Source organism: Gekko japonicus, unplaced genomic scaffold, assembly GCF_001447785.1.
Source record: "Gekko japonicus isolate JY-2015 unplaced genomic scaffold, Gekko_japonicus_V1.1 scaffold1035, whole genome shotgun sequence".
NCBI lineage: Eukaryota > Metazoa > Chordata > Lepidosauria > Squamata > Gekkonidae > Gekko > Gekko japonicus.
Window position 1 is genome coordinate 550,145 of NW_015168078.1, and position 24,029 is coordinate 574,173.

The 24,029-nt window shown below is 41.5% G+C and overlaps 1 protein-coding gene across 1 annotated transcript in view; it reads left to right on the plus strand.

The window, feature by feature from the left end:
• Window positions 1-24,029, plus strand: part of TTC7B (tetratricopeptide repeat domain 7B) — a 151,814-nt gene that overhangs the window by 100,565 nt on the left and 27,220 nt on the right. Inside the window, exons 18-19 of the mRNA XM_015414663.1 lie at window positions 12,703-12,843; window positions 16,132-16,334. Of these exons, the coding sequence (XP_015270149.1) occupies window positions 12,703-12,843; window positions 16,132-16,334 (344 nt within the window). The remainder of the gene's footprint in view (window positions 1-12,702; window positions 12,844-16,131; window positions 16,335-24,029) is intronic.

Here is a 24,029-nt window from a genome sequence, read left to right on the forward strand (position 1 = left end):
CAGGGCAGCAGCATTGCTGGGTGAGATAGGTAACTGCCCACCCCCACATTTTTGTGGGAATGTAGGGGATCTGGGGATCTTGCAGTTTGGGCCAGCACATGTAGGCCAAGGCGGGCCCTCCACAGCCCAGCTGTTAGAAGCCCTGGAATGGGAAGAAGGAAAAGAACCCATGGGGTGCCATTTAATCTCCTTATCTCTGGGTATGAGGCCTTGCTTGACCTGAGGTGATCTTGGCCCCCTTGCTCTTCCATGCTACCCCTTCTTCACATGCATGTTTTCCTCAACACAGTGTCTGAAGTAGCCCTCAGAAAACCGGCTGTTAGTATAGTATGCAAGTGGGATTTCCGTCTTCTTGACCCCCAACTTGTCGATGATATACCAGAGGGTGAAAGAGTATTATCAGTTAATGTTGCTTTTATGATGGCTGCTTGTGGTTACAATGGCTTATCTTCAGAACTGACTGTTTGCTAGGAACTTAGGTTATATCTGGAATCTTTATAATACTTAATTAGGTTTGTTATCTTAGAGCCCTTATTGAGCAGAATTGGCAAACAAATACCATTTTAGACTGGTTTCAAGGAAGACAAATTTTATTCTTTATTTATTCTGTGTTTTTGGCTATTAAAAATGGCTTACTCTGTACAGTTGGGTGGTGCTGTGTGAGTAAAAAAAATCTTTGTCTCTGGCACAGAATTAGACATGCAAGTGCAAGGAAAATAAATAACAAAGGAGTGCGAATTAATCAGGTCACAATGCAGTCAGGTCCCATTTCAAATACACTCTGAAAGGATGGCTTTTGTATTAACACTCACTATGTTCCCACTTGTTTTTTCTGGGCTTTTTGTTATTCTGGTTCTTCACCGGGCCCTGTTAAGAACAGTGCACCTGTTTTTTAAAAAATCCCCTATACAGAATGAGGTGCTAGGTTGAGATGGTACAATTTGGGACTATCCCACACATGTAGTAAAGTGACATCTTTGGAAGAAAACAACATGAAACTTCTCTCCATCAAGTGCTCATTGACTGCATGGAGGGAAGGCCATACTGCTTTAATCCATCTGCCCTGCAGTCTGAAGTAGTATACTGCAGAATTCTGTTCCCATATTCTGATCAAAATTTCTCTGATAAGTTTAGTTTGTATTTAGCTTTTGTCACAGACCTCTGACATGTCACTGTCAGAAATCCAGTATCGGCAGTGGCCCTGGAATGAATGCCCACACAACTCCTTTTTAAGCAGAGTGATTCATTAAAAGTTGGATGGTGCTTTGAACCAGTGGGAACTTCTTTTGCCTCCACAGAGGCTTAGGAAATTAAGGATTGGCTTCAGGTTTTGCAAAACGTTAACACAGTTTCATTAGTTGAGGAAGTGTCATAGACAAATTTCCTTTTTAAAATTGAACCTCGGTCAAGCATATGGCCATAACGTAGCGTGGCCCTTGTAGTATTAAATTGTTTGCCTTTGGTGAGGGCTGTGACTCACTTGGAACTCCACCAGAATGAATAATGAGAAGTTGCCAGAATGCAAACAGCACAATAGGCTGTGAAATTTCCATCCCCAGTGAAAGCCACAGTAGCAATAAGAGAGAAAGATTTGTGGTACATTTTTGCAGGAACTTGTACTTCAGACCTTCACTTGCCTTAAGAACAGACCTTCCTGTTTGTGAACTGAATAAAACGCCACTCCCCCTTTCAGCTTTTCTTTTTAGTTCATATAGGTAGAAAATGGTACACCTCCTCTACAGCTTTTGTCCTATGAATATTGTTATTTTCCTGTTCATCGTCATGGCTTCTGTGCATTCCCACATGGGGACTGCGCTTTCACAGACCGGCCATGGAGAGGAGCTAACAAGCTTTATCAAGAAGTTTCTAGAGCCCAAGAGTGCTCCCCCTTCCTTTCAGTTTTCAGCGTAGCATTTCTCACCCAAAGAGTCATGTGACAGAGGAGGGGGAGCACTCTTCCCTCAGTTCTCTTCTCGCCACCATAAGGAGAGGACATACCAGAACAAGCTAACTGTGAATGATGTCCTTCAGTGCTTCTGACTGGATTTTCCGCAGCAAAAGGGTAGGGTGCCACTTTTTAAGGAATGCAATGAATGTGGAGACAAAAGGGCGCAAAATGACGAACACAAATCGTGCCTCTTATGTTTGGGTGAGGGTCATAATACTGCCTCATTCCCGGCCTGCCACCACCTCACGCCAAAGGCTAGAGAGGGAAGAGTGGCTAGACTTAAACCATCTCTGTGGGGAAAAGCTTCGGGAGCTCCAGGACTGAATTCAGATAAACACCCAAACATAGAAAAAAAGATCAAGGGTCCCATTGGTAAGCTTAGTACTGACCCCCTTGAAGCCACAGCCAGCTAAAAAATCAACGGTTACACAATCACCTCAGAGCCTCAGACAAAAATATCGAAGACAAAGGCAAAACATACACACCGCACCTCACCATTCACTGTCTCCTTGATATCAGTTGTTGCCACGGCACTGACAATCCCCCTCACCCCAACGTTGATCTTCACTTTTGCCTCAGGGTTGAGCTAAGTCACTGGGTCATCATCGCTCCCAAGTAGGCATCAGAACTGGGCATCGTCACCGGATGATCATGCTTCAATGTTGCCTCAACGTCGGTCATCACCGATACTGATTGACCTCTCCCAGAGACTGAGAACTCCGTCACCTTTGGGGCAACACCACCAATCTCTGAGGCTTTCAGACCAGGAAGTCTTCAAGATCCCAACAGCAAAACCTCTACTGCAACATGGACGACAAGACGAGGGATCTTGAATCGGCAGCACTACAAAATACCTCCTAGTTCCCTTTTCCAATGATGTTCCACACACAGTGGGGCTTATGGAACCAGCAGCAGTTTCCTCCATGGTATCCACCATCACAATCTTCCAAGTCCAGGGTGGAATGCTTGGGGATGCATTCCAGCTTGACATGGGTACCTGTCCTGTTTTATGCATTTTCCTCATTTTGGTATCCTTTTCAAGGTGGTCATCAAATTGAAGGCAAACAAAACAACCTGCATACTTCTCGCAACCTGGCACGGGAACTCACAAATCCCTCCTGTTAGAGGAGAACCTTCTACAAGTAGCCCTGATCACCCATTCTGGGCTCAGGCCCTTACACCTGACAGCTTGGTTGACCAACCACTAGTGCCATTGACAGAAGGGTGACAGAAATCATGATTGCCTCACGCAGGCCCTCTGCAAGAAGGTCATATGAGTATAAGAAGAAAAAGAGATTGGATTAATACCCCGGCCTTTCTCAGAATCTCAGAGCGGTTTATAATCTCGTTCCCTTTCTCTCCCCACAACAGACACCCTGTGAGGTAAGTGGGGCTGAGAGAGCTCTAAGAGAACTTCTCTTGAGAGAACAGCTCTCAGAGAACTTTGATTGACCCCAGGTCACCCAGCAACTGCATATGAAGCCATGAGGAATCAAACCCAGTTCTGCCGTTCTTAACCACTACACCAAACTGGCTCTCTCTAAATGGAAGAAGTTCTCAATACGGGCAAAGGAACAAGGGATCAGTCCAGTAATCTGTGACACATATAAGATATTTGAGTACCTCCTTACCTTGAAGGATGAAGGCTTCATCTATTGAAGTCCACTTAGCTACTATCTCAGATTTTCATGAGACAGTAAACTTTTCCAGCTTTTGGTAGTAGAGAGTTCAAACGTGTCCTTAAAGGTTTGTTGAATTTATTCCACCCTGTTCCTCAGTGCAACTGATCTCTGGTTTTGTCCAGATTGATTTATAAACCTGACTGACTGACTGACTGACCATTTGAACTGATGGTGAGGTCTGATTTGTCTTTTCTTTCATATAAGAAGGCATTTTTGGTGTCTATCACCTCTGCCCACAGGGTAGGGGAACTAAGCACACTTTGCTGTGACCCTCCCTCTCTAAAATTCCATTTAGATAAAGTGGTTCTGAGACCACGCCTGGAATTCCTCCCTAAGATAGTCTCCCGGTTTCATATGGGTCAGGACATCGCCTTTCCAGTTTTCTTCCCTTCCCTGACTTCTGCAGCAGAAAGGACGCTGCACTCGTTAGATGTTAGAAGGGCTTTCCTCTTTTATTTAAAAAGTACAGAGTAACTTAGGAGATGCAGGAATTTAGCCCTCTGTTTCAGAGGCCACATTAAAGGGAAGGCTGCCTCTGCACAGACCTTGTCTAGATGAATAGTTTCCACAGTTAGAGCAGCAGACACCCAAACAGGTAGGAGCTGTCCAGTCACTGTATCTGCACCTTCAATGAGGGCTCCAGCTTCTTTGGTAGCAACCTCATCCAGACTACTTCTTGAGGATGTATGCAAGGCAGCCACCTGGTCAACACCTTCGACTTTTGTTTGGCATTACTCCATGGACATCACCTCCTGGAGAGAGGCAGCTGTAGGGAAAGCAGTGTTACAGTCAATCTTCCACTGATCCAGCCCACACCCTCCTCCTAGGTAAGTGAACTTGCTTTTCTCCCATGTGGGACTGCACAGAATCCACAAAAGTGAAAACAGGGTTGTACTTACCTGTAACAGTTGTCCGAGTGGTCTTCTGTGCAGGCACACATCCCTCCCTCCTTTCCCCACCGTGTGATTCTCTATTCATGCTCACTCCTTACAGCGGCAAACGGAGAACTGAGGGAAGATTTCTCCTCCTCCATCACGTGACCTTTGGGCAGGAAATGCTATGCTGAAGACTGAAGGGAGGGGGAGCACTCTTGGGCTCTAGAAACTTCTTGATATAGCTTGCTAGCTCCTCTCCGCGGCTGGTCTGAGAAAGCGCAGTCTCCATGCGTACCTGCACAGCAGACCACTCAATGAACAACGGTTACAGGTAAGTGCAGCCCCGTTTATTCTGTTTCAACATGACACATAGAGGGATGGAGACACCCTTTTTTGCCCCAAATTCTCATTGAAGGTTTGCCTATTTGAACAACTTCATTTCAACAACTTTTGGAAATCAAGAAAAAATGGCTTACAGTTTGAAGGTTATCAGAAGTGTATTTGCTTTTTTTGTGTAATTATAGCTCTTTTATGCTTTGGTGATTTTAATTTGTGGTTTGATCTGTTGTTTAAAGGCAATCCTCCAGACGCTTACTTTCATGGTTTTTTCTCCCTTTTTTCAGTTTGTAAGTAGTATTTACTATACAGGTCTATTCCTTAACTTTCTAAAGATGTCCAAAATAACCCCACTCCACCCTCCTGCCCCTTTCACCACAGAATGTAAATGTTGTCCATTCGTCATGGAGGTTTGACAGTGTGTGCAAAGCAAGGCTGCCGCTCTTTCAGGTCACCCCCTTGAGGCTGTAATCCTGGCGAGATCTGGATGTGCTCCACTAGCACTAGACTGTGGTTTTTAAAGAGGCAGTATTAACTTTTGGAGGGCTGCAAATAAAAGAGTTTTGGGAACAGGGGGCTTATTTCGCATATTGGTTACTTGAAGTTCATAATCCGCTGCACCTGTGATACGTTTTTTCCCTAGTGTTGTTCCTCCCCTTATACTCTAGTTAAGTTATTTTGTTCATATAACAGGGAGGATCAAGGTCAGATTGGAAAATAAAAAATACATTCAATGAAAATGAAAGATTGTTTCTTTCTAAAGTCTAATTTTACAGTACAGTGCATTTGATTGCATACCTGTGTTAACGTTTTTTAATCTAGTGTTTTGTTTTACTTTTTACATTCCAATTCAAGGTGAGATAGATTTTGACCCAGATAATAGGGGTGTTCCATGTTTGGGGGCAGAAAGTACAATTCTTCATGAACCAACCCTATGAACTAAAGGGAGATCTTCTTTAAATGGTCTTTTCCTGATAGCGTAGAGAGCCCCAGGCTTCACATCCTTGACAATCCATTTCCTGAAATGTTGACAAGTAGGGATTGGGGCAGATGAGTTGCTGCGGGTGCTAATAAAGCCTGGGGGGTGGGATTTTTTCAGAAGGAAATAGCTCTTTCATTTAGTCCTGCAGAAAGTACTGTCTCTTCTCCTAAAGAGTGTGTTTGCTTGCACCGGCATACAGATCTCTGCATGCGACACATTTTGATGTTCATGTGCTTTTAAGCCTGTCTTTTTTTATGCATGTGGAATCTGACGTGTGTTTTCATCTTGCATGTTTTTGCTCAATTCCATTCCTTTCCTCTCCTGAAGTTAAGATGCATTGTTCTCGTGAGATTTGACTGAAAAGCAAGTTTCCATTTTGTAGTGAGGAGAAAGTGAGCCTATGAAGGATTTGCACTATGTAATTTAACCATTTCATCATTCATTTGGTAATTGTAAAGAAAAAAAAAGCCCACAGGGGTAGTAGCAATCACATAAGACATGGATATTTTTCAGAAGCCTTCAAGTTGACAGAATTCAGCTAATTGCCTTTTTTTCCCTTCTGAAATCATCCAGTTTATCACCTGTTCAGAAATGGATGTCCTCCTTGGACTAAATACCAGTGAAAATGCTGACAAATTGAGTCATCGCCTTGTTGTAACGACAAGCTTCTCTTCTTGATCGTTCAAATTGTGGCAAATGCCTATTGTTGAAGCATTATAAAATAAAGCCATTCAAAAAAGCAGGCGTTCACCTTAAACGGATGGAAGCTTTCATGATGTTGGTTAAGTAATCCTGGGCCTGTAATAGGATGAGGTATCGAGAAATGCTTCTAGATCTGCAGTGACACAAAAAGCGAGACAGTAAATGCTGTAGCCCAGAGAATAGTGGTTAAAATATCTAGTTTCTAGTAATTTCAGAAAATTAACCTTTTGGTTCCTGGGTTTTTTTCCCTTAAGTATTCGTGGAAGAGTTCACTGACAAATATGCTGAAAGTTATAGCAAAAACTCTCCGGCTAGAATAGGAGTGCAAACACAAAATTCAACAAAGACTCATAACCTGCCGCTCTGAGCCTGCCTTGGGAGGGAGGGCAGGGTATAAATCGAATAAATAAACAAAAAAATAACCAGGCTTTTCCTGTCTCGCCACTAGATGGATGTACCAAAATGTATTAAGGTGAGAAAGTGAAGCTAAAAAAAAGTCCTGCTGGATCAGACCAATGGTCCCTAGAGTCGTCCTGTTTCCCACAGAGGCAGTCCTCTTGCCCTTGAAGGCCCAAAACTTCCCCCTTCGACTGGCATTTAGATCGATGCTGCCGCCAGGCACAGTAGCCACCTTTTCTCCACACATTTGCCAAATCCGCTGTTAAAGCTGCCTAAGCTAGCAGATTATCACATCCCGGGGCAGTGAATTTCATAAGTAATAAGTACGTTATTCTTTAAAGATCTTCCTAAAGGGAGAAAGAATCCTTACAAATTGGAGACTAACGTGTTGGGGAGAAGGCAAACTCTTTTTCCTGGGGATCTTGCTTTCCACCCAGAAAGAATTTTTGTGTGTGCTGAAGGCATATGATCAGTTGGAAATGCTACAGCCCAGACATAATCTTACCAAGCCATAAGCTTCCTAGTGCACTGTTATCTTGTCCTTTCTCCAAGGAGGTCAGAGCAGCATATATGGCCCTCCCCTCCTCTGTTTTATCTGCACAACATCCCAGTGAGGTGTGTTAGGCTGAGAAAGTGACTGGCCTAAGGTTACCCAGCAAGCCTCATGGCAGAATGGGGATTTGAACCTGGGTCTTCTAGATCCTAGTCTGCCCACTAGACGATCCTAGCCTTAGCTTGTTCTGAGTCTGTACAATATGAGTAGAGTATCAGCTTCAGCAGTGGGCAAAACATCAATGGAAGTTTGTCATTAAAGAACGGAACTTAAATTGTATGAGGGGCAAGGATTGCCTTAATTATCTAACTGATAGAATGATAAACCTCACAGTGCCCAGCTCTTGCTAGACTGTTGAGGCTTAGCTCTCCTTTACAAAGAAAATGATGGCAAGATCAGTACAGAACAGCAGTGACTGACAAGCCTATGTGTTGCTGGTTTTGCTAGGAACAAACAAAAACTTGGGTTTTGCACCAAGCAAGCAGTTGACAGGGAGTTTGAAAACATGTCTCTGGCACTGATGATAGGCACTGATGATAAAGAACCATTATGTAAACTGTGGCAAAATACAGTTTATAATGGAGTATTTGCAAGAGCTACTGATAATGCAGGAAGCGGGTTACAGAGGTAGAATGTGGGATATAAATCCAAAGATAAATAAAAAATAATAAATAAAAGTAAGGTGATACAATAAACATTGCAATAGACTACAAATCTGTTCCTTGTAAAGCAGCCTCCTGAGCTGTTCCATTATACTACAGTTCTAGTTCTTTAACAACAAATACCCTTTTGAACATTTCTGTTTTGCACATTCTGTGAAATTACAGGAGTGTGGGGCCTTCCTGCCCTACTCAGGCATGCCATTCCACAAGATGGGAGCGACCACAGACAGTGTGCACGAATGGGCAATTGCTGCTCTTACCCATTTGCATGGTGGCTTACTCAGAAAGCTTTGTCCAGATGAGCAAAGCTGCTGCTGTGGTGGAGTGTAGCAGGAGAGGCAGGGGTGCAAGGCCATTAAGGGCTTTCTTGGTGATAATCAGAAACTTGAATAGGTCACAACCAGAACCCTGTAACTGATCAGTAACCAGTGGAGTGTCTGCAGAATGGATGTGAAATACTCTAGCTGTGACTTTAGCATGGATCCACGGGGTTAGGTCAACTGAGTCACAGTAGGGGGCCATGTTCAAGGCTAAATGAAGCAGGAAAAATGCCTCTTTTTTTTTGCAGTTGCATTAACTTGCTTCTCCAGTGCAGCCTCCAGTCTCTTGACTGAAATGGTGAGTGTCAGCTGGACCCCATCAAAAGCGGAAAGCATAATGCCCTTCAAGACAGCTGCCTTCCCAACCATCATTTCCTCCATCTTGTTAGGATTCAGTTTTAGTTTGTTCACTTACAGCCATTTAACCACAGCAGTAAGGCATTGGTTGGACCTATACAGCAGCATCAGGCTATCTGAATAAAGAAATAGAGACAGCTTTTGCCATCTGTAATGTACCTGACCGTTGAGAAACTCTGGATATTGCTGTTAGGGCCTAGATGTTGCGAGTATAAAATTTGTAGACAAAAGGGTACTTTCAGGTCAGAATAAACAATTTCATGCATATTTAAATTGCACGGTTTTGAATACCAAGCTGTGCCAATTTATTTTCTGACAGAAAAAACCCTAATACTTTGAGATAACTTGTATATATCATAGAGGAAATAATGTAGTTGTTTTTGTTTTAAAGGCAGCGTATGCTGTATTTTAGAGAAAGTTTTCTAAATAAGAAAGCAAATAAATAAATCAACTTTTCTGAAGGCTTAACCACGTTTAAGCCATTAGAAGTGGGACCAGATGTCCTTTCTTCTGGAACATTTATTCCCCAGTCTTAACATCAGGTGCATCAACACTGACAGTTACCATAGTTAATGCTTACAAGCTTGATGAAATCTGATTACTCTTAACTTCCCTTATCATTATATGTGCCAATACATATGAAAACCCTTTCATGAGCAGTTGCCCTTCTAATAGTTTTGCTAGTACACAAGAAGTCATTAAGTACATCATGGTTTGGATCCAAGGAGGCCACATATACAAGTGAAGGGCACGTCTCCGTGCACACAGAGAACATGCTGAGTTCCACACCTCCCCAAACTGCAGTTCTCTGCCCCACATCACACACTATTCCATTGGGCTCCCAGATCCTAGGAACCGCTTTTCAGGGGGTCACTAAGCTACAGCTTAGCAAGGTCATGCTCAAGATCCTACAAGCTAGGCTTCAACAGTACGTGGATAGAGAACTGCCAGAAGTACAAGCTGGGTTTCGAAGAGGTAGAGGAACTAGAGATCAAATTGCCAACATTCGCTGGATTATGGAGAAAGCAAGAGAGTACCAAAAAAGCATCTACTTCTGCTTCATTGACTGCTAAAGCCTTTGACTGTGTGGATCACAACAAACTATGGCAGGTCCTTAAAGAGATGGGAGTACCAGACCACCTGACATGTCTCTTGAGAAACCTGTATAAGGGTCAAGAAGCGACAGTTAGAACCGGATATGGAACAACTGATTGGTTTAGCATAGGAAAAGGAGTACGACAAGGATGTATATTGTCACCTTGCTTATTTAATATATATGCAGAGTACATCATGCGAAATGCTGGCCTGGATGAATCACAAGCCGGAATTAAGATTGCTGGGGAAAAGATCAACAACCTCAGATATGCAGACGATACCTAATGGCAGAAAGTGAAAAGGACCTAAAGAGCCTCTTGCTCAGAATAAAAGAGGAGAGCGGAAAAGTGGGCTTGAAGCTCAACATCAAAAAACTAAGATCATGGCATCCGGCCCCATCACTCCTTGGCAAATAGAAGGGGAAGTCGTGGAAGTTGTGACAGACTTTTCACGTTCCTGGAATCCCAGATCACCGCAGACTGTGACAGCAGCCATGAAATTAAAAGACGCCTGCTCCTTGGAGGGAAAGCGATGGCAAACCTAAACAGCATGATAAAAAGTAGAGACATCACCCTGCCAACAAAAGTCCGCATGGTCAAAGCAGTGGTATTCCCAGTAGTCATGTATGGCTGCGAGAGTTGGACTATAAGGAAGGCTGAGCGCGAAGAATAGATTCTTTTGAACTATGGTGCTGGAGTAGACTCTTGAGAGTCCCTTGGACTGCAAGAAGATCAAATCAGTCAGTCCTAAAAGAAATCAACCCTGACTGTTCCTTGGAAGGCCAGAAAATGAAACTGAAGCTCAAATACTTTGGCCATCAAATGAGAAGGGGGCACTCACTGGAGAAGACCCTGATGCTGGGAAAGATTGAAGGTCAAAGAAGACAGGGACAGCAAAGGATGAGATGGTTAGACAGTGTCATAGATGCAACAAACATGAAATTGAGCAAACCTCAGAGGACGGTGGAAGACAGGAAGGCCTGGCGTGATCTGGCCCATGGGGTCGCGAAGAGTTGGACTCGATTGTGTGACTGAACAACAAAAAAGCTACAGCAGGAAGTAAACTGAGAAAGTTACAGTGAGTGTGTGGAACACTTCCTGCGATTCTTTGGATCTGGGCTGGTGACGAGCGTACAGAGGTCTCTGTTCAGTGGCAGGTCCATTGCACCCACATCCTGCATGCACTTAATGTAAAAAAAAAAAGTTTAATTGTCGAGCAAACACATCTTAAGACCAGGGTGTAAGAGTACAACATGGATCCAGAAAGGATCTGAAAGAGATTGTATTAAAGGTGTGGAAGAAGTTGCTTCAGAAACTTTTGGTTAATCTTTTGAATCTGCACTCTTCAAGATCAAAGATTAGGCACCTCTCATCCAGAATTGTTTTTAGAAAGCTCTTGTGCCTGCAACAGCTGTGGGGCAAGCTGAAACTCCATTGACAAAGCTTTCCTCCTCTGCATGCCAGGAAAAGTTTTCAGTCTGCTAAATTTCTGCTTGACGTGCAGCTGTTAAAGACATAGGCGCTCAGCCAGACCAAAAGAGCAAAGAACCGTAAATGGTTGTGTGAGTGGCTAATAAGAAAATAGTTTCAACAGTTTCAATAGTTTCAACAATTATTATTATTATGGAGAAAAATTAATACATTTGATCTCTGTTCTTAATTTTCTGTCACGGGAAAACTGGATATGAGTAGATCATGTCATACTGCAACATGACAGAAAATACTAAAACTTTATTTGTTGTTGCAAACACATCTAATGCTTTACTCTTTATTCATTGGTGACCTAAGCTTCTTGATATTGAAGATGAAAGCTATGAAATGTTCACCTCTGATGCATATATGTGTATATTATGAAATTCATGTTGGGGCCATATTAATTTTAAATTTCAGTAAGTGCCTCTGTAAATGCAGCAAGACCTTTACACTTATAGGTGAATAGGCACTAGTGGCTTACATTATGCCACTTCACATTTCTTTTTAAAACAGAAAAACAGTCCAGGTACTTTATAAATAATAAAATACAGGAAAATAAAGAAGAAACACACATCTTTAGCTAGCACATTACATGTATTAATGTCTAGAATATTTTAAAATAATGGGTAGAGTCAAATATTTACAGGTCAGATTTTCTTTTCTATGCTATAAAAAATATCCGTTTTTGAAAAAGTGCCCATTTTGTGCACTCTTCCAGTTGCTAATATTGGTGATTAAGTGATCTTTACAATTTGTGCAGCTTTAATTGGCTTCTGTTCAGGGGAAGTGTTGAGGTTTCTTCTATGTATTTTAGTTTATTTTAGTCCATCTATTATTATCCTCAAAATAGTCTTCTAATTGCTGCATTTTTTTTCCCCAGGGGGAACAATGACAAGCATTGGAGCGCAAAGTAGTAAAGGGAGGGAAGGGGAAGTTACATCATATAGCATCATCACAAACCTCTTTGGATCTTATTGCTTACATGTGTGTATGTGTGTGTATATATATAGAACGTATATGCCTGTGACTGACAGAGAAAAGCTATGTGTGATTCATAGCAGCCGCTCAGCTTTCATCAGTCATTTCTGCTAATAGTAAAACAGGCTTTTTTAATTGTAGGCTCATGAATCCTAACGTTCTGATGATCAGAAAAAGCCTCAAAAGTTAAGATTTTAAAAGTTTTAGTAACACCTTTACATTTTGAAGGGTAAAGAATGAAGAATTGAACATAGCATGTGCGACCATCTTTGTAAAAAAAAATTGTTCTGTGGCATTTATCTGCTCTTTACTAATGCAAACTGTTTTCATTAACTCCACAGGTTCAATTCACGCCACTTCAATCGCAGCCTCCAGAGTGGAGCAGGCGCTGTCCGAGGTAGCCTCTTCCCTGCAGAGCAGCACTCCCAAGCAGGGGCCTTTGCATCCTTGGATGACACTCGCTCAGATCTGGCTTCATGCAGGTAAATGGGTGCAGCAGCCATTTTCTGTCCTTGCTCATTAGCTGCAAGAGTCTGTGTTCATTTCATTTGGAAGGCCAGGATATGGCTGTATGTCAGAGCTCCTTAAGGACAGAATGTGGCATTTTGTTACATTTTGAGACCAGAACATCGTATGTTTAATTTACGTCAGCAGTGGTCAAGGGGAGGATGGCATTTAGTACTCAGGAGGCTGACTTTTTTCACCCTTCCCAGCTACTGCTCAGGTTGTCTTAAGTCACAGACATTTAAAAGTTAAGTCTGGAAATTAAGTCTGACAGTGTTTTGATGAACTTTAATCTGGCATTAGAATGGAAATGTGTAATTGGCAATTGAAACGGTAAGCTTCATGCAAAAAGACACCTTTAAATTATTACGTTTATAGACTGGGAGTTTTATGTAGATGCATCAGTGTTTTATTTCAGGAGGGTGGTAGAGATTTGGGTTAGATTTCTCGTGCACTACATCTCAGGCAAGGGAGGAGGCTGAGAATCAAGGCTGTTTGGTCACAGATGAGTTGGCCATTCATGTATGTCGTCAGGCCCTGTAAAGGACTGTTTCAGTAAAAGATGGTGCTTTTTGAAATATCAGATAATAAATCATTTTGAGTTAAAACAAACAGAAGCCCCACAAGTTGTGTATGTTACTGGGTTGTTTCATTTAAACCCGCAGAGTGGAGACTCATGTGTATTAATGGTTACCTGCATAAAAGAGCTTACATGGAGAAAATGAGGATGACAGAGAGGATGTTCTAGGCTTGTGTTTTCCCTGGCATTCTAGTTTTATATGGCATATTCTTTGCAGTGGAACACTCGTACATTCAATTCATTACCTGCAATCTGACCTGATTCACCCTAACTTCAGGTACAGGGCTTCTGCTCATCTATTTTAGCTCAGGCAGCCCTGTGTGGGCATGATTATTCTAAAAATTTTGTCTGTCTTCCAACCAATGTGGTTATAGGTACATAGATTAGTGTCACAAAGATTTGGGTTATAATTCTGCAAAGCTTCCTGGGAGGTCTGAACCAATCAGTGTATCTCAGTCTAATCTACCATAGAGGGTGGTTGTGAAGGTAAAACGAGACTGTCTGCATTGCTCTGAGAACGTTAGAGGAAGGGGAGAATAAAAATGTAAGAAATAATATTTGGAAATAGACCTTAATTATTGAAATTGGATCTACTCCTAAGCATTTGTGCCTACGTTTGTAGTCTTAATCTGTTTTCTAAATTAGTAGATTGGTGTATTTAATGTTTTTGATGTATTTGATGTTTTAAATGTATTTGATGTTTTAAAAAAATCTCTAATAGACAAGGCAGTTTAAAAAGTCAGTAGCTCTTGGGGAAAAATCAGTAACATCAGTAAAACAGAGAATCAGTGTCAAATATTAAGACACACTCAGTGAGAATCTGTGTAAGTACAGTACATAGTAAAATATCACGTATGGCTATAAATCAGCAAACTCATCCCAGCCATTTATGGCGGAATTTTTCAACTAAAGTCTAGTTGGAAAAGCAAGGATTTGCGTCCTCCAACATAGGGGAAATCCTGGGGGAAAGGATAGAACAGACGGGCTCCCAACCTGAGATAGGCCTTGAGAGTGGAAACGTAAAAGCCACATAATATGACCTCGCAGCTGCAGGCTGTTTCCCATTATTCATGAGCAACTAGTGGTGGGAAGTTACCCTTTTTTCCTGAATGCATTTTCATGCAAGGAACGTGAATTCTTGGTAGAAGCAGAAGCATGGAACGTGCTTATACAGGAGAGATTTAGGAGAGGGCTAAAGTAGGTGCATGTATGGGTCTCTCTATATGAGATCACATCCAGCCTGTGCTGAAGGCATTGCACTGGCTGCCAATAGCATACCAGATTCGTTTCATGGTGCTGTTTTTGACCTTTAAAGTCCTATATGGCCGGGGGCCTGCCTACCTGAGGGACTGCCTTTCCCTGTATATTCTCCAGAGAGCACTGAGGTCAAGGTCACAAAATCGCCTGACTCTCCCTGGTCTGAAAGACGTAAAATTGGCCACCACTAGAGCCAGGGCCTTCTCACTGGTGGCTCCACTCTGGTTGAATAAGCTCCCGGAAGACATCAGGGCCCTGTGGGACCTTTTAAAGTTCCGCAGGGCCTGTAAAACGGAGCTCTTCCACCAGGCTTTGGTTGCAGCTTCAGTTTCTAGGTTTAAATATCCACAGATGAGGCCAAGGTGAGAATTAAATATATTGATATTCAGTGTTTTTAAACACTGATTAGTGTTGATTAACATTTGATCTTCTGTTATATTTTATGATTGATATTGATAGCTTAGACAATAATGTTTTTAAAAACATGTTTAAGGTTCTGCAGAGTTAGGAAACACAAGCATAATAATTTTCAAAATGACTGCAAAAGACTTAAGTTGTATAATTTGGGTCACTTAACTTACCTCTTCAAGATCAGGGTACTTGTTTGTTTATAATCAGCATTTATATAATATGGTGGCTGATTGGACCCTTTTTTCTTAATTAGTCTGTGTTCACAAATTATAATTCAAGATCCAAGGACAACAGAGGAATGTTTCCAGCTCTTCCTTCACTCTCACTATTATAGTTGGTTTGGGATTAAGTAAAGTGGAGTATATTCAAACAAAAGGCGATACAAATGCAGTCACGGCCATAATTTAAGTATTTTAACATTGCATCATGGCATAATTTAAGTATTTTAGAGAAACAAAGGCAACTCAGATAAGAATCTATGGAGACGACAACCTTGTGAGGTATATTTGGCTGTCCCAAGTCTATTCACTGTGTTTCATGACTGACGGGGCATTTGAATTAGTACCTCCTCAGTACTCTTAACCACTGCACCACAAGGGATGTATCCCCTGGGAGTAAGCCCTGTTGAATAACATTGATTTACTTCTAAGTAGATGTCCTTAGGACCACTCTTAATGCATTTTGTCTGAATCCTCACATTCCAAGTTCACATTTTTGGAGGTAGGGGGAGGAATCTGTGGCCTGGTATACTTTCAGCCCAAATTAGGCACCAAACCAAGTGGTTCTCTTTCTCTAGTTGTGGAAGTGACTTGGCAAAACAGAGGGACTGGTTGGGCCCCTGGGGTGGTTGACCAATAACGATAAGTACATAGTATTCTGTATTTGAGTATATCCCTGTTTTCGTTCTAAACGAGTGTGGTGATTTTTCAGCTCTTGTATAGACGAAGAATCAGTGAAAGGCAGGAGTGGGGGCTTCAGTTGGGCAAAAACATCTGTTAATCTCTCTTTTTCCCGGCAGCTGAAGTATACATAGGAATCGGGAAGCCTGCAGAAGCCACAGCCTGTACTCAGGAAGCTGCTAACCTCTTTCCAATGTCTCACAACGTTCTCTACATGAGAGGTCACGGAGCGGAACTTCGGGGAAACATTGATGAAGCCAAACGTTGGTACGAAGAGGCCTTATCCATCAGCCCAACACACGTCAAAAGTATGCAGAGACTGGTAAGTCCAAAATATCCCCACAGTCACTGGGAGTATAGACTGAGTAGAAGAGCGTGCCCTATGGTATGAATGTGGAGGCTCAAGTAACTGGGAAAGAAGAGGGTTGCATCATGACTGCCTTCCAGAGAGAAGGAGAAGGCAGAACTACGTAGGTAGAGGCAAGCTAGTCTGAAAGAGAAACACTTCAAAGAGGTCCCATGATGCAAGCTGCAGTCCACGGTGGGTTGAAGGTCTGGAAAAGCTGTTGATTTAGGTAACCACGAGCTATACTCCAAAACATTGATTCGATTAGTTTGTTATTTATTTCTAGCACAACCCCAACTCCTTAGGCATTGAAACCAGACTAATATCTCAGACTCTGATTAGCTGTGGAGAGCTGAGTTCAAATACATACTCATGATTGAACTCATGGAGTGATCTTGGGCCAGTAATTCTCCCTGTCAGCGTTACCTGCTTCACAGGATCGTTATGAGGATACAATGAGGGGAAAATTACATGTGTGCCACCCTGAGTTCCACAGAGGAAGGGTGGGATAAAGATGTAATGAGGTTAAATATTTCGTGATATTTTTGTGAAGTTCCATGATACTCTGTGCTCAGCATATCTCCTTTAATGCTCAACATAACTCCTTTAAGGCCACATGGGTGCTGAGTGGCTAGCAAAGTCTGGCATGGGAACAGGTGACTACATCACTGGCCCATAGTGGGCTATGTTAGCCAGTACCTCATGGCAACTCCTGACACTCCAATGTGCACCACATCACCCTTCCTATTTGGCAGAAGTACCTTGTAGCCCTGCAGCCAACTGCAACACAAGCTACGTTGGTCCCTGCATAAAAAGCTCCCTGTGAGTAGAAAATGAACCCAGTAATTTTGCTGCATAGACCAGGCCGCAGTGGTATAGTAAGAGGAACTCGTTTGGGGTATTGTGCCGCTAAAACAAGCCTGCACCGAACTTTCTGGACAGTTTGTTCTCTACCTCAGGTGAAAATGTTCTAGAACTTGTCACAAAGATTACATTTTTAAAAATTTGTTTAAATTAGTAATTGAACTACAGTCTGTTAAATTAAACTTTTATTATATGGTAATCTGTCCAAGATAGCTTTGTTCATCTCAGAAACTACTTCCCATTGCCCATGCTGCCCTGGTGCTTAGCTGAAAAATTAGAAATCCTTTGCTTGTACCCAGCTGTTTCATTTAAAAGTAGAAGCTGGTTTCTGCCTAGGTGTACATGAATTATTCAGAGAGGTTTTCCTCATGCATCCTTAAGGGGGCACATAAGGCAAAATGTCAGAAAATAATACAGAATAGGGGAAAGTTTTGTTTTTACCTTTCTGGCTTTTTCAAGATAACTGAGCACACACTGACAAATGCCAAAAGGTGCCTTTTGTAAAGAAGGTGGGTGGTTGTCCATAAAGCAGTGCATTTCTGTGACTTTAAAATAAAAGCTGTGTATTTCTCGCTTGATATAAGTGGTCTGTACAAACATATTACATTCCCAATAGAGGCGCTACCACACATCGCAGTGCTGTAAGTCCCTGTTATCAGCTGAAGGGGGAAATCCATCTCGGTACCATTGATTGGGGCTAGGGATACCTGCAGCAGTCATGACTTGTTTCTGCACCTTGCATGAAAAAGAGAGACTGCTTCAGGTGCTTCCCTTTCTCCAGTTTGGGCCACAACCACTGATAACAAGAAAGGTAATGCACAGTACCTAAAACTTCCAGTATTTGCTGAATGCCTGCATTTAATCTGACAGATGCAAGGGAGAAGCGGCAAGCAACTGTGTTTTCTGTGGGGTAGCAATTCTATCAGTTTTCCATCTATAATTTGGGAATAGCAAGAGATTAATGATAAGTATAGTAAGGTAAGGATAGGGGTGATACAGTGTTTAACACAGTTTAAAACTATGTATACATTTAAAAATTCCTAAAAATGTTAAACGCATTCCCTGTTTCATATGGCTAATTTCTTTGGACAATGCTGATGTCTTTTATCTGCGAGAGGGGCAAAGGGAAACAGATTGCTAAAGAAAGGTTATAGAGGTTTGTAGAGAAAATTAATATTTTGCATTGGGGTTTCATCATCATAGAAAATGTATTGGTAGTTTCCCGCACCAGAGGTGCTATTTTTATTCGTATTATGTATTTATTTAAAACATTTCGGTGCTCCCCTTCTATCCGAATAAGATTCCTGGGATGGAATGCTTCTGGGAGTACGTAGGAATTCAAAGACGAAATTGTGGGTTTCCCTAACCAAAATAATGAACTTGTCACTAAAATCAGCCTCCCTTTCAGAGGATTAGTGGGTAGAAACATTGATTTTAAAAGGGCATCCAAAGGAAATCTTAAGAAGTTACAGACCAGTTAGCTTAAGCTGGGTGGGCATCTCTAGCATGGTGTCCATGGGTGTCAGAACAGCCGCCAACACTTTTCCTGGTGCCTAGAAAGTGGGCAGGGTGAAGTTTTGCCCAGGAGGGCTTCTGATTGGCGGAGCAGATTTTTTAAAAATGTTGCTTTGGGAGCAGCTGTCACCACAGCACAAGGATCTTGACTGGGTGACTGACGCTAAGCGGTGTGCATATGCAGGAAAATATTTTAAAACATTATGTGCATTTTTAAAAGGCTTCCCAGTAAACAGCTTCTGGCTGAAATGTTGAAGAGTTACTACTACTAGAGTTATGCATGACCTCATTCCCTGACAGTTTGTAGTTGCAAATGGCTCTTGTACAGACTATTTATTTCAGGCAAATCCTGCAGCGGCCATTTTGTGGCTGTGCCAACCACCCTGTATCAGAATTCTGAAGGTGCGGGCTCGAAAAGGCTGGGGTCCCTGGCCTAATGCCTGTTCTAGGTAAACTGCTGGAAACAGTTGTTGAAGACAGAATTATTAATCACGTGGAGGAACAAGCTTTACTGAATAGCCTGGCTTCTGTGAAGGAATCTCGTCTCACCAACCTATCAGTGGTGAAAAAGGCAAATTTAGTGCCAAGGATTATTATTGGCTAACATTAGGAAAGGGACTAAAAATAAAACAGCCTTGTATAGCTCTGTTGTGTGGATGTATTTAGAATACTGTGTACAGTTGTTGTCAAAGTATCCCAGAAAGGATATTATAGCACTGGAAAAGAGGCAAAAACGGAAAACCAAAACAACCAGGGGTTTTGGAGCACGTCTCTGTGAGAAAAGGATTGTTTTAGTTTGGAGTTGGGACTTATTGCTTTAGAGAAAGAAATCAATGTTCGGAGGGACATGGGAGAAATTTATAAAATTATGCATGGGATAAAAGGTAAAGGTTCACTTGCTCGAAAGCCAGTCGAATCCGGCTCTAGGGTTGCGGTGCTCATCTCCGTTTCCAAGCCGAAGAGCCAGCGCTGTCCGAAGACGTTTCTGTGGTCATGTGGCCGGCATGACTAAACCCCAAGGCGCACGGAACGCTGTTACCTTCCCACCGAAGTGGTCCCTATTTATCTACTTGCAATTTCTTGCTTTCGAACTGCTAGGTTGGCAGGAGCTGGAACTAGAGATGGGAGCTCACTCCATCATGCGGCACCCGGGTCTCGAATTGCTGAACTACTGACCTTCCACAGCCTGCAGTTCAGCGTCTTAACCACTTGAGCCACCACAGCTCCATGCATGGGATAGAGAAAGTTAATTGAGGTGACTTTTTCCTCCCTCACCCATAGTACTAGAACACTTGGCATTGCTTTTTGGATGAAAGGCAAGGATAAGAGTTATAAATAAATAACTATATTTCATCTGTCACTTTAAAGAAGGAAGATGCAAGGGACTGGGGGGAGGGATTGGTCCCTGCACACCTTTCTCATGTGGACTTTTGTCAGATCTGTCAAAGGAAGGGGATGTATTCCTCTGCCCTTATCTTGGACCATGAGCTGTAGAAAGTGTTATGTGGGAATCCAATTGGGGATGGGTGGCTTGTTTTTTCTCTGATCTTTCCGGTACACGGTCAACAATTCAATCAGCCGTTATGATCTTATGGGTCGTGTTAATTTTTTGTTTTGCTTTTTAAATATCGGAGGTCTTAGTGTAAAAACTGATTTGGATAAGTGATACAAATAATCGTTTCCTGTACTCAAAAGCCTTTAATGCATTCCTCTTGTTAGGAATAAATGGATGGTCTCCCCCTCCCCTCTTGAATTATGGTGTTAGACATCAATCTGCCATTTGGGGAAAAATACAATATGCATTATTGGACATTGCAGACCAAGTGAATTAAAATTCCACTTGAAAACTGTGATGTGTTAAAGTTCTCCACCTTGCTGCTGCTACGCAAATTGTTGTTTGTACTCTGACAGTCTTGGAAAGTATTATTTCCAAATTAAATATTGTGGATGCAATGGAAACATCTAATCATTAAAAAGCAGAGGTCTGTCCAAATTGCTGGTTGTCAAAGGGAAGTTTTGACAACTGCCTTTCATTTTCAGTAAGTATAAATGAGCTGTGATTTATTTTTCAGAAATATTATGCAAACCTGTGTTGTCATTCTCCTCATTAAAAGGAGTTTCTTCCAACAAAATGAGACAGTTTTGCTGTACAGAATTATCCTGTGGTAGGTCTAGACCTTGAGATGCATCTTTAAGCCTTTCTTGAAGAAGGTCCTTTCCCTTGCCTTTTTTAAAAAAGTGATTGAAAGTGCACTAAAAATGAGACCCCCCCCCAACCAGTGTTACCTCTAATCTGAGTTAGTGTGAGCTAGCTCACTGTTTTTTAGCCTCCGGCTCACACATTTTTCTCTTAGCTCAGGAAGCATAGCTCCAGAGTAAACTAGTTTATGCGAAGCCAAATCACTCGCTCACAACTTTAATGCCTGCAGCTCACAAAGTAGAATTTTTGCTCACAGGACTCCACAGCTTAGAGGGAGCATTGCCCCCAACTATGGAGAACACTGTGCATTATGTGATACTTTAAATGAGTGATGCCCCAAGAGCTCTGGACAAATGTTAACATTGTTGTTGATCCTTTCCTATATTCTTCTCTCTGTTGGCAGAGTTCAGATAATCCCATTAAATAGCATTCTAAAATCAGCTAGAAAATGTTACTAAAACAAAGTTCCGATCTTGTAATGAAACAGATTTTTTAAAATGCTCCTTTGTAGTTGAGGTGTTACATGTGAGCTTTTCCATTTATTGAGCATTTCTGGTGTTATCTTCGGAAAAGATGCTTTTTTACCTATGGCTTATTGGTGTAATGGTCCCTTTAAATATGCGCAGCTGTGTGATTTGTTCGTTTCCTGTTTGTGAAGTGAAATGAAATATATCTGATGACAATAGCTTACTGAAGCTCGAGCAGATATAACTACTTTGCATGTCATCCTCATGTCTTAACAGTACCGAACTAACTAGAAGTTTCCCATTGAGATATATAATGTCATTTGCAATTTGTTCTTGCCACATATGATTTTGAAGTGGTTGTGATGAGCTTGGTTGATCTCCTGAAAGGTGAAAAGACTTGTGCAGTTTGCTTTCTTACCTAAAGAAAATTGTCAAAGGATCAGATTGCACTGTACTCCCCCTAAAGGCTGATATACATTTCAAAGACCACAAGCCCCAAATGTGAGCTTTGTAGAGATATGTTGTGGAGTTCCCTAGTAGGGACGTAATTCCCAGGTGTACATGTGCCCAACTCAGATCAGCACCACAGTGCAGGAAGATAAGGGCCTTCAGGCTTCCCTCCCACACAACGTTCTCCTAACCCGAAATGCCTTATGGGAGGAAGTGCTTACCCATACTTAAATTTCTCCAGTGAACAAACAGTGCCTCCCATGAAGTTGGAAAAATGGAATGAGAAGGTAGGTTAAAACTCCGTTCTGTCGATACCAAGGTTCTGATTGAATTGGGGCCATACATACCTCAGTGTTGAGTTCCCACGATGGAACTGTAGAAGCATGTCTGATTCAGGATCCTTGTGACAGCCATGTGTCTGCCTTGTGGGCATTGTATTATGTGAATTGGCCTTTAAGAGAGGAAATAGATACAAAAGTCCAACCTATTTAATACATGTAGAAACAGGATGCCTACTACTGAAGTGGCAACTGGCATATGTGATAACCCACATCTAGTTTCCAACCTTGCTTTTTATTTCTGTATTATAAGTATCAATATCACTGTCATTTAGGTCAATTTAATAACCGTTTCATGTTTTCTTAGTCATGCATTTATTATATATAGTTGCTTCAGTAGTTAACCAGTTACGAATTTTAGTCAATTGACTAATGAATTAGCCAGTTAATTTCAAGGAAAACAACTAACTAAACAAATACCCTGTTTCCCCGAAAATAAGACCTACCCAAAAAATAAGCCCTAGCAGGATTTCTATGCATTTGTGATATAAGCCCTAGTGTGTCTTCTTGAGAAAAAATAAATATAAGACAGTGTCTTATTTTCGGGGAAACACGGTACCATCTTACTGCTTTAAAAATACCATCTTACTGCTTTAAAAATACCATCTTACTGCTTTAAAAATCCTAAATTATTTGTACAATATTTTTGTTTTTCTTAAAGTCAATTAAAAAGTCACAATCCTTTGCAATATTGGTTAATTTCTCCAACATTTAGTTTATTTAAAATCTATTTCAAAATTAAATATGTATTTATAAATTTTTTAAGTAACCTAGCTGGTCCCACAGCTAGATAGTTCATAAAATAACAAAATTAAGGTTATACTGAAAACAAAAAAACCTCAGAACCAATTAATTTGGTGTTCTTTACACAGTTGCTTGCAAATCAAAACTGTTGCTTTGTCACTGAATTACTTTCAGCGGTTTTACTAAAATTTATGCTCTGTAAATATCTCTGACATCAAAATGAGAAGAACTGAGAAGTGATTCATACCTTTTAAAAAGTACCTAATTCAGAAAAAAGTTACCTGCCATCTGCTTCAGCCTATCCTCCATTGTTTCTCGTTGCAGTGTTCAAAAGCACTTGTTTGCACCGGGTCTGTTTTCATGTAGATTTCAGTAAACTTCTCCTTGCTTGCATCTTCCTCTACCATATTTTCAACTATTCAAAATATCTTTGCTAAGCCAGAGATTCCTGCCACTATGGCCAGAGTCACCCCACTTGTTATCTCTCTGCACTGGTTTGCTATCTGCATCAGCCACAAGCTTCTATTTTTTGTTTTCAGTTTCTCTGAGCCCCCCGCCCCATTTGTATTCTGCCATTTTTCACAAGGCAATACATTATCTCTCTCTTTGTCTCTTTCTCTGGCTGTTTTTTGTATTGCAGAATGCTCTGGCCATGCCTTTTTCCTAGCCACCATGGTCTCTGTTTGTCAGACTGTTTCTTTCTCCTCCAAGACCTTTCTCAAGATCCTCTTGCTTAACAAATCTAAATTCACTCAACCCTGCTGTCTTTCCTTATCCCCACAATTCACTGTCCATCCTTGGCCTCACTGTATACATCCCTATCTTTTCTGACTAGTAAAGCAAAAAACACTCTTGTAAAGATTAACAGGTTTATTATAACATAGAGTCCACTTCATTCGATGTATGAAGTGGGATTTAAAGGCCATGAAATTTAAGAGCTACAGTCTGTGATATTTCTGTGCAAAATTCAGAGAGATACAAGAACAAAAGCCTTTTTAAAAGATCAACCAAAATGACTTAAAAAAACCCCACGTGAGAGTTCTTGAGTTCTCCAAAACTCTTCAGCAAGGACAGGTCCCTTAGAAGCCTGAGA